A 13,565-nucleotide genomic window follows, 5' to 3' on the forward strand; every position below is an offset into this window, starting at 1 on the left:
GTAATCCCTTTGGAAATGGTCTCCCACTTACTTTCTACAACATACCACTATAATAATTACATAGGAAAGTTGATGAAGTGCCAGCAGTGGGGGAAAAAGGTCAAATAACTGTTCAACTACCTGCACAAAATCAGCTTAGCAAATTTTGCTATTAGTGTTTCCAGTCTAATTATCCTCCTAGGTCTGCTTTGGAACTAGTCAGCTGGATGCTGATACTTAGCAATTACAACCCAGCACCACACATTATAAAGGTAAATATGTCCCATTCAAATCAAAAATACATTCTTGGGCAGAATTATATCCCTGCTGACTAATTGCCTTTGTCAGTAAAATATTTTCCTGCTGCCTTCCTTCTGCAATCACAGCTTGAAAACACAGATGATGAAGTAGTGTGTCCCAACAGTGTGAAATGTCTTAAAGCCAAGCCATAATGCCTTTAACAAGTAGGGACTGTATTTTAAACAGCCTCTTAATAAACAAGCAGCAAAACTTCCAGTTCACAGATGTTGTCTCAAAATAAAGATCCAGCCCCAAGACACAGAGGCTCTCTTTCTACATTACCATGTGTGACTGAAGTACACCTTGCCACCTTATTGAGCCTACCTGCCGTGAATGCTCAGACAAAATAACCATGGAAGGACTGCCTTCCTATTTAGAAGGGAATTTTGGAAGCTGATTCAACATGACAATTAAGAGTCAACTTACATACTATTCCTCTTCTAATTACAGGCCAGGGGATATGATCACTCTTCTGGAAGACTCTAATGAAGATTGGTGGAAGGTATGTGCTAGTCATTTTCTATCTGTTTTCTTTCCACATGGAAAAATATCTTGTTTTCAATACTGAATTTGTATTAAAGCTGCTACAGTTAACAATCTTTTACTATCAATATGTTTCCTTCACAGGGGAGAATTGATGACAGAATTGGATTTTTTCCTGCTAACTTTGTTCAGAGAGTGCAACAAAATGAGAAGATTTACAGGTGTATCAGGACATTCATTGGCTGCAAGGAACAGGGACAGATAACTCTGAAAGAGAATCAGGTAAGATCCTCTGTGCTGGACCCTCACTGGACTAGAGCATCCAGCAGTCTTACCAATAACTGGAGGGAAAATTGTGCAAGATGAGGACAGGCAGATTTTTTCACTGCAATTTTGCAAGATTTATTATTTGTATGGTAACAGTGTCTAGTAGCCAGTTAAGAGCAGTGGTCGCCTTGTGCAAACACATACTCAATTCCTAACACAGCCTGAATTTCCAGTGTCACGGACATTCATAGTGATACTTTACATATTTCACACTCTCTTCCTGACTTCAAAAGCGATTAACACAGAGTCTTAGCAGTAGACCTTGTGTGCCTGAAAAATGATCTGGTTTTCTCCTCACTATTAGAGCTAATCTAATAAAAGACACTGGCTCCCTCCTCAGACCTTAACTTATCTAAAGATCTAAACACAGCCCGTTGTCTTTGCTTCAACAGGAACAGAGTTAAGACAGCATCACACAAAGCTGTAAATCCTAACTGTAACTCTTCTTCGCCAGTTGCAAGGTATATTTAATCCTTAATTTTTTGTGCCACCACTTCCATACCCTCTCTACAGGCCATATTACATCCTAAACTATAAGTGCTCCTGTGAGCTAAAGGACACCACATACAATGAGGACTTGCAGGGTCCATTCACCCTGGTGTATTTAGAGCAGCTCCTTCTACTTTATGTCCTTCAGGTGGGTTCACTAGGCACAAGCCAAGACTCAAAACATGCATTAAGGGACAGATTTGTGGCATAAGCTAATGTAAATAGGAGGATGACATACTAAGAGTGATGCACAGCTTGAGTTCTCTGACACCTGGATGCAGTAAAAAGATATTTTTCACGGCATCTTGTGAGGCCTAATGTTGTTCCACATCATTAGGTCTTTCCTTTCCTGTGACAACTGTGTCATATCACCAGAAATGGTTTGCCTTACAGTGCCTGGACAGCCACTGATTTTAATAAAGTAGAGAAGAAGCCAGAACCAGTGTGGACTTCAGGGCCATGGATTTTTCCATGCAGAACTTCTTTAACACTTCACTCCATTGGAGGATAAGATTAACTTACAGCTTTGCTGCTGCTGATTTGTGGCATAGCAAAACATACAAGTGCTAACAATCCTTGGGTGCACACACACAGTTTTTAAGGAAGGCACACAAAAACAGTGACCAGAATATATTTTAGCTGTCCCTGTACGCACAGTACGTTGGGAAGCCCTGCAGCTGCTAGAAAGAAAGTTCTTACATTCTTTTTACCCAACATCTCTTTTAATTTTTTTTCTGTCTGTGCACACAGACAAAAGAAATATTACCAAAGTAGAACAAGAGCCTTTGGAGGCTTTGTGTTCTAAAATAAGCAATACACAAGGGCAAAGGTAGGAAATGGTAGTGTTGGAATATGGCATGCCAGCATGAGGGAATGGTCAAGATCTGCACCACTTCTCATTAGTGGGCATACCAGATCATTTCTGTCAGCATGGCTACTGCTGCAAGCAGTGAGAGCCCATTTTCTCACAAAACCACAGTTTCCAAGTGGGCAGGTCTGGTAGCTTCATCTAAACATAAGGACCTTCCTATTGTCCCTACTTCATAATAACCTCACAAAGGGAGCTCGTAGTCAGGGGTGCGTCATCGTCTCTGGGAAGACAGGAGGTAAAGAAAGGGATGAATCTATCCTGTCTCTCTAATATCTCCTTTTTTTTAGAAAAATTTTCATCTCTATCTCAAGCCCACAGAAATGCTGAGGCTGAATATGAATGCTGTCGGGTGCTCATTTGATGTGGGAGAGGCTACAGTGGAAGAAAGAAATAAATATTTGTTGTGAAACAGGGGGCAGAGACCACACTGCACAAACACATGAATGCAGAGACATGAGAGGAAAGTAGCACAGCAAACAGACCCTGCCCCACTCTCACACAAATTATGCAAAAGGGGAACATTTAAGTAGCTCGAAGGCCATTTTGGGTAATTTCCAGATGGGATGGCCACAGTGAGGCCATGGGCATTCATCTGCTTCCTGCTGTCTCTCCATATAGGGCATAATTTTTCGTATTTTTCTTATAAGAGAACAACTCTGCCTTCACTGTGGAAAAACTCTTGCTGTGAAAAACATTTTAATTATTATTGGGAATTTTTGACTTTAAAAATTTATTTTATATTTCCAAAGTCAAATTTCCTTTCTTCTTTCTTCAGCCATTTCTCTTATTTTCCATCCTTTAGTTCTCCATTGTTTTCCATGTGAAGCAGAAAGAGAGGTGCAATAGGGGAAGGCATGAAACAAAAAAGTCATCTGAATGGGAGTTGTGGGAAAACTTTGGCAGAATTTTTTGTTTGTCTTTTGTTCTATTGGGAATTTCTGTGGGATGTCATCAGCCGTTTTACCTGTCTCTGGGCACAGTGTTCAGAGTGCTGTGAGTGCAATTTATCTACTATGTGCAAAACACTGACTTCTTCCAGATCAGCAAGAAGGGGAGATTATTCGTCACTACTAATTCCTGTCAAATCTCTCTTTAGCTAGAAAAACTCATTAACTGGTCTAATAAATTCCTGTGACGGTAGTATGGCAAAGTCACTTCACTGAGTCACTTTCCGTGTGGTCTAACAAGAGTACAGAACCATTCTGACAACGAAGACAAGGATGATATACTAACAGAAAAACTAATCCAGTGACAATAATATGAATTTTCTTTATTTTGCTTGATACCTTCCATGGTTTATCCTTCAGGTCTCTGTCCCCATTATGCCCTATATGAATTTTTCTGGGTAGAGTGGCTACTCTCATAAGGCAAGAGGCAATACATTAACCAACAAAGCCACATGACTACCCGAAGAAAAGCCGTTTCAGGCAAGCAGAGATATTTTCAAAGTTTGAAGCACAGTGAGTGAGACTTTTTCTGGAATCGTTTGGCAGTTTCATGCCTCGGAAATAACATTTGGAGTTTCAGCTTCATGTAAACCTTTTTGGCAAAGCCAATATTCAAGGACAGGGCTGAAGAATAACCACACAATTTGTTAACCCATCTTGAGCAATGTGCATGAGCTAGTCTTCACAAAGGATCCCTTGAAAATTTCACTATGCAATATGAAACCCAGCCTGGAGAAGAAAAAGTGTACTGCTTCAGAGACACCAACATCTTGGAGTTTAGGGTTCACTGACAGATTTTTGAGACTTAAAACCAATTCAGAAGATGACTGGGCACCACAGGGCTCAATCAGGGATCTGTAGGAGGTAAGCAGGCATAGTCCTTCACATAAGTAAAGCAAGATTATCAATAAGGAAACCAAACCCCACCAACTTCTGTGGCCTTCCACACTTTTAAGCTGTCTCAAAAACAATATGAACTGCATAATTTCCAACTCTGATTGATTTTACCATCACTTGTATAGATAACATTTTCTCCAGCCTGTAACTTCTGCCCTAGACTACCCAAATTCATTACCATACATTATACAAATACTTCTTTGCATGACAGCAGGCTCTGATTTGACCTCTGTTCACAAAAGAAAAAAATCACAATATCTAATACATCATCAATAGTTAGAAAAGCATCTCTTAAAATGTCTTTAAGGTATTTGTTCATCAGTTTTAAAGAAGTCAGAATAATCTGCTGTTTGAATGTCTGCTTTTACTTTGAAAAAAATAGCTACTCACACCCTTTCCTGGCTGCATCTGACATCTACAGTCCCACTAATACAAATTACTTTAGAGATGGGCTTTTTGTAATTAAACACAATTGATTTTAAATTGCACAAGTGATCATGGGCAACAGAAATTACCCCAAACTGTGGCATTTGTAACAAACTGGGAATCAGGAACTCTTTGCCTCATCCAGATATGCACTGTGAGTTTACATAAAAGTCAGTGCAACAGATCCATTTCATGATGGGTGTTTTATAAATGTCACATATCCACAAGACTAGGCTTAATAAGGCAGGATTGGAGAATAGGTCTACAGACTCAGAAATCCACGTCTCTCAGGTTTTCTGATTAGCCTGGATGCTTTGTTGCTACCTGGCCTTTCACCTCATCTTCTAGGAGTTACTTTATGTCCCCATATTTTTGGGATACTGTAAAAGAAGCTGAGATTCTAAGAGCATGACTCAGCTGCCTTTGAAAACCAGTTTCATCACAGTGACTTATGCATTCAAATTAAATCACTTAAAAGGCAAACTCAGCACTGAAAGCGATGTTGCAGTTCTGCATGTGCTCCCCAGCTCAAAGTGCTGCACTTCACAGCCAGGCTGAAAAGGAACAGGGTCTTTCTCCAGCTATGTCTGATTTCTATTGACATCAGTCTTACTGAGAAGGGATTGGTGTCCCCATTCATTCAGGGATGCTAAGTGGCACACAAGATTTGCAAGAGTCCAAAACAAGGGCACAGATCATTATGCATGCACTTCAGTCCAGGTCTTCTTTAAAATCCTAAGTGACATAGGTAAAACAAACCGGTGTTCTTGGTCCAAAAGCCAGTGAAACAACTGACATAAAACCGTTCATCATCGTTTTCACTATAAATGAATGGGTATGGAAACTGAACTGCTTAACATTTCCATCCACAAGGGTCACATAGGCAAGGACTTCAGTGCACTGGCAGCAGCAGATGTAGAAGCTCACAGTGTCCCTGTGCTGTCACTCTTGCAAACAGAAGACTTGATCTTGCAGACCTCTTGACCTGGCACTGTCTGCGGGCTCCAGGACAGCTCTTGAAACTGTACTGCCCTCATAACCAAGGTCCTGCTTCATCAGAACCAGTCTGTGGCTGACAGGTTAATTATGTGGAGGAAAGAAGACAGCTGCAAAAAGTTACAGCAAGTTCAAAATTACTCCCAGAAAAAGAGAACTGGCCACTTCAGCCCAAATTCAAAGCACAGGACTTAGAAGAACAGGAAAGTATTAATGACCATACAGCTTGAAGGACAATTTCCTAATTGCTCATCTCCCCCACCTGCTTCAGGGCTGACTGACAGATAAAAAATTCTCAGGGAAGATGTTGACAAGTTCAGACAACAGCCACAATCTGAACATCTGTTTGTTTTGTTTTTAGCGTTTTGAGTATTTTTTAAAGAAAATTAGACTAAAGAATGGGGAAGTAACTTTATAATATTAGATCCCACTTTCAGATAGTTCTGAAGATAACTTGTTGAGTGAGAAATAGCCTGAATTGTGGTTTCTTATCCTCTGGCTTACTCCACTACTAATCTCTTGAGCCAGAGTGCAGGGATAAAAACCCAACTCTCCCCCTTTGTGTTCCTACCAAATTCACTGGAGAGTGGCTGCTCTGGCTCACTTTTCTAGTCAGGCCAGTGGCCTGCCCCACAAAACATGCCAGCCTGAGTAGCTGCCATTTTAAGCAGTTTCCAACTTTATACCTGTCAGTACGTGTGGCACCTCATGCCTTCACAACCATCATCTTTGCCATCTCTCATCAGGGCTGATCCTCAACAACAGCTGATTCATTGGGTGGGATCCAAAACTCTGGATGCTACCATACCTCATCTGGGATTACTCTGGATTTACACCCATGTAAGAAATTCAAGAGCCAAATCCCCAGGCTACAACTTGTGGGTGATATCCCTGGCAGCACTCATAAAGGGATGAGAGCAAAAGTGGCCATAGATGGTGTTTTATTCAGTCTGCTCTGAAAACTGCAGAATTTGGAGCAGCTCCAGGGCTTTGCAAAGTTCCAGCAGCTGTCACAGACCCAGGAGACCTCCTGAGTCACATGGGATTATGAAAGTGTGGCATATTGTGGCCAAGCTTACTCTGCCCCTGAACCCTCCCCTTCCTTGGAAAGTAGTGGGGAAAAAACTCTGCCATCTGGGATCTGGCACATGAAAGGCTTCGTGTCTTAGTATGAGAGAATTTCAGCTGGAATTTGGGAGAATTCAGACCTATGTATTGGTATGTAGAGTGAGAGTTCTTACATAAAGGCATTGTACTCCTCATGCCCAGTGAAAATCTAAATGTATTGCTGTAGCAAAGCACTCTCATTGATATCCAAGGAGCACTCAAACCATCAACAGAAAAAAAAATAATAATAATAATACCCCACACCACTGAAAAAAGAAGAAATTTTCACTACAAAAACAAAGAAAAACAGTTTTCAGAAAACTCGGTATTTTTCTTCTGTCCACAAATCATTCTGCTGACAATACGAGACAACAGGGAAAAGCACTCCGTTCTTCCAATATGTTCTGCACAGCACCAGAGAGGTTAAGCAAAAAAATGCATCAGGGTCAGTGAGCAATGTAGACCTGCTGGAGATGTGATTATTCTTTGGATCCTATCAAAAAGCTAGATATCTTGCAGACATCTTCAGTTAAGAGAAAAACACAGTGGTGGAGTGAATCATTCGTATTAACCAGCCAGGTCTAGGTGCAGGAGAAGGTGCAAAGGCACACGGCAGTAGGAATCAACTGAGAAGGGGAACTTTTCAACTAGTGCTCTTTCCCACTCTTGGATAGTCTTCCATACTTGGCCATTCTTAGTCTTGTGCTTCTTTGCAGGCTTTCTTTTCTCATTGTGTCTTTCTCAGAGACAGAGACCAACATGGAGCAGTAGCTAGAAACACCGTTCCATGTCCATGTGCTTTGCACCTCTCTGTTTTGAAGGGTGATGTGACTGCAGAGGAAGCAGATGCTGTGCTGGGGATTCATGACATAACTGAGTTGGGCTGTTTTGCAACAGAACCTAAACTAGACAGCATCAATTCTAGACCGCTCCCACGCTTTCCATGTGGTTTAGTCCAAACAACAATACATCATTCTTTCTAATTGCATGTCAGCCCTGTTGGTGTGCTCAGTCATTCTGCCCCAGGGATCCAGTTCAGTTAGTGTTGAGTAGGCAGGTTAAGTAAGAAAATTAATGAGTCCATTTACTTTCCAAAACTTTGTTTGCAGGTAAAGAGATCAACCTCCCTATTTCCAAATACTGGAGGTGACAAATATGAAGCAGCTTCACCTCCTTCTTATGACATTTCATTTCCCTCTGGCAACACTAGTGTTGCTAATAAATTTTATGTACGCAACAACAGGACAAGCTGGCCCAGAATTCAGATGTGGTATTTAGGTGTCACCCATAATAGTCATGCTGAAATGGATTTATCCAGGAACACTTTGGAGCTATTTTTGTTCATTTCATATCCTCTGAATTATTGTAAATAAACATTGCAAATACTTATCAGACAGAGATGAGTGTTAGTCCAGATAGAGGGCTGGCACTGACATCATGAGAAATCAGTTTGTGGAGTGGTCTCAATAGGACTGTCAGTTTTCCAGCTATATTTTAACCGTGTTTGACTAGTAGGAAATATATAGTTCTTTGGCACAGACATTTGAAAACAATTCTTTATTTGGTGTGGTGCTGTGCCCAGTCTAAAGTGCCTATGCCACTAGGCTTCCAAATGGTTCGGCCATTACCAGATGTTTCAAGAAGGGCCTTAAAGCGGAAATGCCTGAAATCACAAAGGTCATGAGGAAATGTAAACCTTTACCACAATGTAATATTTGTGCTATTATAAAGACCACATTATAAAGATTTCACAACTGCTTCCCTGTGGAGTAGGTGTTATGGAAACACGCTCACAGAGCTGGATTCAGGTCACACATTTTGGTATCCAAAACAGGCATCTGTAGGCGCAAGGGCTGAGTAAATAACATAATCCTCTGCTCATTTGAGAAGTGCCGAGGCCTTTAACATGCAAAAGAGAATATGCCTGCATTCAGATCAGCTGCTGGAAGTGACACACAATTACTTTTTGCCACCAGGTATTGAGGGAGTCAGATAGCTCATGATCTGAAAAACCCATTCCTCTCATAAACAGACAAACTAAAGCATGATCATTACAGTAGGCTGAAGTCATAATTCAAGTTTCAAAATCTTTTATCCACCACAAAGTTCTTTGCAATTTTAATGTCTCTCATGTATATGTGGCACTTCAGGGAGACGGGGAAAAGGTAACTCTGTAAATATATGAGTTTGAGATTCTTATCAAAGTAGTGAAAGTCCAACAGGGATTGTTCTACTTACAGAAATAACTAGCGGGATGTCTAACCTACCTGATAAATACCCTGGAATAATTTGTCTCTTTGATCATGGCAAAGAGTTTAACATTTTCATTTCTTTTTTGTATTCAGATTTGTGTGACTTCTGAAAAGGAACACGATGGCTTTATCAAAGTATACAGCGGGAAGAAGAAAGGCTTTGTTCCCATAGATGTCTTAGAAAACATCTGATTCCAACAGCCCACTCACTGCAGTAGGAGCCCTTTGTTGGCAATGCCTGTCTGCCTCATCTCACACTGTGTCAACCCAGATGGGCTGTCTTGCAGATGTTCAGGGAAATAGTGAGAAAACTGCAGCAACAAGAAGAAAAAGACATTTAGACTGCCACAGCAACACTAAAAATAAGAAAAGTTGAATGTTTGAAAGAAAACGTAGTCAGAAAACACCAGGGAAATGAGAGGTCCTTGGATACTAACAGGAATAAGGTAAGGGGGGGAAAAAAGCCTGGGCTGATCTCTGGTGCAAGATGGCTGCTACAGCCCTGATGGAGACAGACAGCTCGTTCTGAAGGACTAAACTTGCGTCCTGTTCTTGTGTCTTAGAAAACTGTTGGACTGCTTTCTTGTTTGAAGTGTGTATTTTGGGGGAGGGGGGGAAATACAGTTCAAACTGTCCTCGTACTACAGTCCAATGCTTGTAGTAAAGTGTGGCTGTGGTTCTACAGTTTTGTCCCCAATACCAACCGAGTTTAAGCGTTTAGTCCTGGTGTTTAGTCTCACAACAAATCAGTTTGGATACACCGTGTGAATGTCAGTTCGAGAAATGCACTGTGCCCTGGAAGCTGGCAACTTTCTGTGCAATCTTCCCATAGGAAAGAGTAGCAAACGTGTGTGTCCTTTGTTTTCTCTGTATATGAACAAAAGCTCTCAGCGTATGTTGGGTGTGTGTTGGCTGCTCTCATAGGTCACAAAAATAGCTGGTCCTTGGATTCACAAGCCTGGTTGGAAGCATCGCTCTCTGTTTCCTTCACCTTTATCTGGTGATACAGAAAATGGGCAAAGTGCTGGGAGACAGCCACAAGCTTGAAACATTTTATATTTTTCTGTGTTTATTGCACTTAAAACATTTTATATATTAATCCTATTTATAAAAAATGAAACAGTTATCTAACCCACTGGAAGACTGAAAATGTTAGGAAAGGACATTAGGCTGCACACAGGACTGAAGTCTGTAATTATCAAAATGCAGAACTCCTGACAGAAAGGCACTGAGTGTCTTTGTGGTGTGTTCACACACCAGAGCTCCCTTCTCCATTTGCTAAACAGAAGTTTTGCAGATTCAGCAGTAAATACACCAACATAAATTTTTCCTTGGCATAAACCACCATGATCATCCCTTGAATCTTTTCCATGCTAGTGAGACTGTGCAGACATCCCTGTTTTGTCCATATAAGCCCCCATTTTCAAACGCGTTTCGGGCGCAGGAACCTTTTGGTACTGGGGAGCAGTCTGTGAGACCTGTGGGTCTTGACCAAATTACACAAGTCAGTCAGTGCCAGTTCTGCTGTAGAGCAGGCACCCTATGGTATTTGAAGACAGGGAACCTAATTTCCAAGCATTTAATTGGATGTAATTGCACCAAATACACTTAAACAGCTTAGCATGTATTATGATGTAGAGATTAAGCCCTATCCTAAAGCTCCCTGCTGAATTCATGCCTTCTTTGACTAGCTTGAAACTGAATGCCTGTCTTTTCTGTGATTAACCACAAATTGGTGTCCTAAATCCTGATACTGCATGCCAGGCTAGTATAGGCCTTTGCAAAGTTGATGCTCTTTCTAAAAAAAGCAGTTACTGGTCCTTTTCCCATATATTGAGGTAGTTGGAATCTGTGTTGAATAATCCAGGTCTCAGTAGCTGAGTTGCCCTATTTGAATAGCTGATCTTGCTCAAAGCCTTATAAAATCCAGGGGAACTCTACCCTTGACCAGAAGTTCTCAGAGCAGATTGGTCTTCAGCCTCTTAAAGATATGTTTTGCAGCTCTTATGTATGTATGATTTAATTGCAGAAGAAGTTGCAGGGCTGTCAGCTCCTGAAACATGGCCCTTTGTAACGTAACTGGTCCATACCGATTATTGACAAATTCCTGGCTGATCAAAAGTATCTGATTTCATATCTTCTGTGGGAATATCAGTAGGCTTTTTTTCCACTTCAAGCAACATTTGCTCAGCTCATTTTCCTAAGTAACCAATAAACTCAGTGGGAGAGGATTCTGATAAGATTTAAGGATCAAGAGGAAAAGCAGTAGAGACGTATTAATCCACTCTGCTTTATAAGATTATTTTTTTTATATATTCACCCGCTCAAAGGAAAAACTCAAGTGTTTGTTACAATTAAAGTATTTCCTATCTTTGATCAGGCCTGTCAAGTGGACAAAAGAAAATCTATTTTAATCTATACATATGTGCTACTGTTTACATGATTGCATCATACTGTGATTCCCCCTTTTTCAGTCTTCTATGACTTTGATTTATTCCTACAATGTGCATCGTACTATTCAGAGAATTATATGAATATTACCTACAAATCACGATGGCCTTTAATCAATGTCAGTTTGATTCCTTTTGATACTGAGCAATAAATAATAAAGTGACTGAGTAAAAACAAAACAGGCCTTATGTGGACTGCATTATATCTGAGGAACTATTGCTTCTGAACCAAAGCTTTCATGTTTATCTTTTCTTTGTGGTTTTGGTTGGTTTGTTTTGTCTTTTTACTGGGCTTTTGCTGCTGTTCAATATGTAGATGTAATTTATGCCTAATTTAGCAAGAAGCACATATCATACATGAGTCTTACTTTAAGCATGTGATTCATTGGCTATTTCCATGCTTAAAGCTGAAGTACTTTGCTAAATTAAGGTCATTTTACTCAAATTTATTTTGGATGCCTTACTCTGAATCCAGACAAGTATCTCATCACTTTTTTTACTACCATATGCAGTTTGCAGTAGGTACTGTGTTAGCAAGCAGTTAAAAATCAGACAGAAGATGGAATGGATTTTATCTGACATATGCTCAGAAAAATTGAATTTTAGGAGACAAATGCTGCTCAGATTTAATTTAATATTCTGCTCAATAAAGACTATGTGATGGTTGGAAGGAGAATAGAAGTGTATGTGTCTTAGCTTTCTTGCATCAGACTATGGAATCTTCAGTTACCCACCTTGAAGAACATCCACTAAACCCATCAGCAATAGCTGCTACTGAGCATTTCCATTTAAAATTTACAGCACTTGCATTTGCCACATTTAGCAAACCATTTCTAAAGTATTCCTGCACTGTATGTAATATGTGTAGACTCAGAGGAAAGTTGTGTGGTGGGGGCCACCCTGAACACTTGTTTCTGGCATATCAGAAAGTAGTTTTAGCCATTCAACATCTCATCACAGCATAAAACTGGCTCTAGAACATTTTTATAAGTGCTAGGAACAGTTGACCAATGTGAACTGAGAATGAGCTTCCTGAATCATGATCTTCTCCCATCAGTAAATAACACAGTATCTCAGTTTGCTATGACCTCTTTCTACACCTGGCCATTTTGACTCAGTCACTCCATCTGCAGATGAGTGCTGCAGCACAACACCATTCAGCTGTGGATTCATTGCCCCAGAGGAACTACCACACTTATGCCTACAAACATTGGATACCTTTAGAATTGCTTACAGGCCTTTTCTCTAATTATTTGTTGAGATTCAGTTGACTGGATATAGCACTCGGTGCCATCAGAGGAATCTGCACAGGGTCAGCAGAAAGTGACATGGGAGATTTGGAAGAGCTGCAACTTTCTAAAGAAGCCACTGGAGACCATGTAGGTTTTCTAAAATGGAACTAGACAGATGTCTTTGTAAAATGAACCCAACTCATTTACTTTAAATACGTGCAGACAAGTCTGATTTATTGAGCATTTAAAAGACATCTTTCTTTCCATAAAGGATGCTGAATAAATGGAGTATGCCATCTCAATCTTATCCCATTTAAATCCAAAGGAAAAAAGAATCCTTGAATGCCACAGGGACTAAAGATCATTATCTCGCAAAAGGTTCATCAATGTTACTGTTCTCCCAAAAATCTATGATGTAATTTGTCTGATCTAGTTATATATCTGTACCAGATAACATCTGACTACCATATATCTCATATTTTTTACAGTACCTCTGAAGTTACTGGTCATGATTACTATTAGAAATAAGAAAAGATGTGCATTTTTCCCCCTTTTTCTTTCTATAGAATTTCCTTTACTGGCTGGTGAGTAAGGGTGGCTTCCTAAATAACACACATAAAGTAAAAGGAGGGAAGAGTGTGAATGATATTCCCATGCATACTCCTTCTGTACTTTGCTCTACTACAAATAGGATCAGACCAACACAAGTGTTTCATTTCATATTTGAGCCATTTCATAATAAATGTGGTCCCAAATTATCATCCATATTTTGCACACTACACTTTGCGAAGCAAGGAGAATAAATATTT

The 13,565-nt window shown here is 40.2% G+C and overlaps 1 protein-coding gene across 2 annotated transcripts in view; it reads left to right on the forward strand.

Moving 5' to 3' along the window:
- The window catches only part of STAC (SH3 and cysteine rich domain), a 71,447-nt gene extending 59,247 nt beyond the window's left edge, over positions 1-12,200 (forward strand). For both annotated transcript variants that reach the window (XM_042043709.1, XM_042043710.1), the window contains exons 9-11: positions 730-781; positions 907-1,044; positions 9,168-12,200. In XM_042043709.1, coding sequence (XP_041899643.1) covers positions 730-781; positions 907-1,044; positions 9,168-9,266 — 289 coding nt within the window. In that variant the 3' untranslated portion in view covers positions 9,267-12,200. The remainder of the gene's footprint in view (positions 1-729; positions 782-906; positions 1,045-9,167) is intronic.
- Positions 12,201-13,565: the final 1,365 nt, after the last annotated feature.

Source organism: Corvus kubaryi, unplaced genomic scaffold, assembly GCF_017639235.1.
Source record: "Corvus kubaryi isolate FWS band 111438036 unplaced genomic scaffold, C.kubaryi_AGA036_p1.0 37398, whole genome shotgun sequence".
Lineage (NCBI taxonomy): Eukaryota > Metazoa > Chordata > Aves > Passeriformes > Corvidae > Corvus > Corvus kubaryi.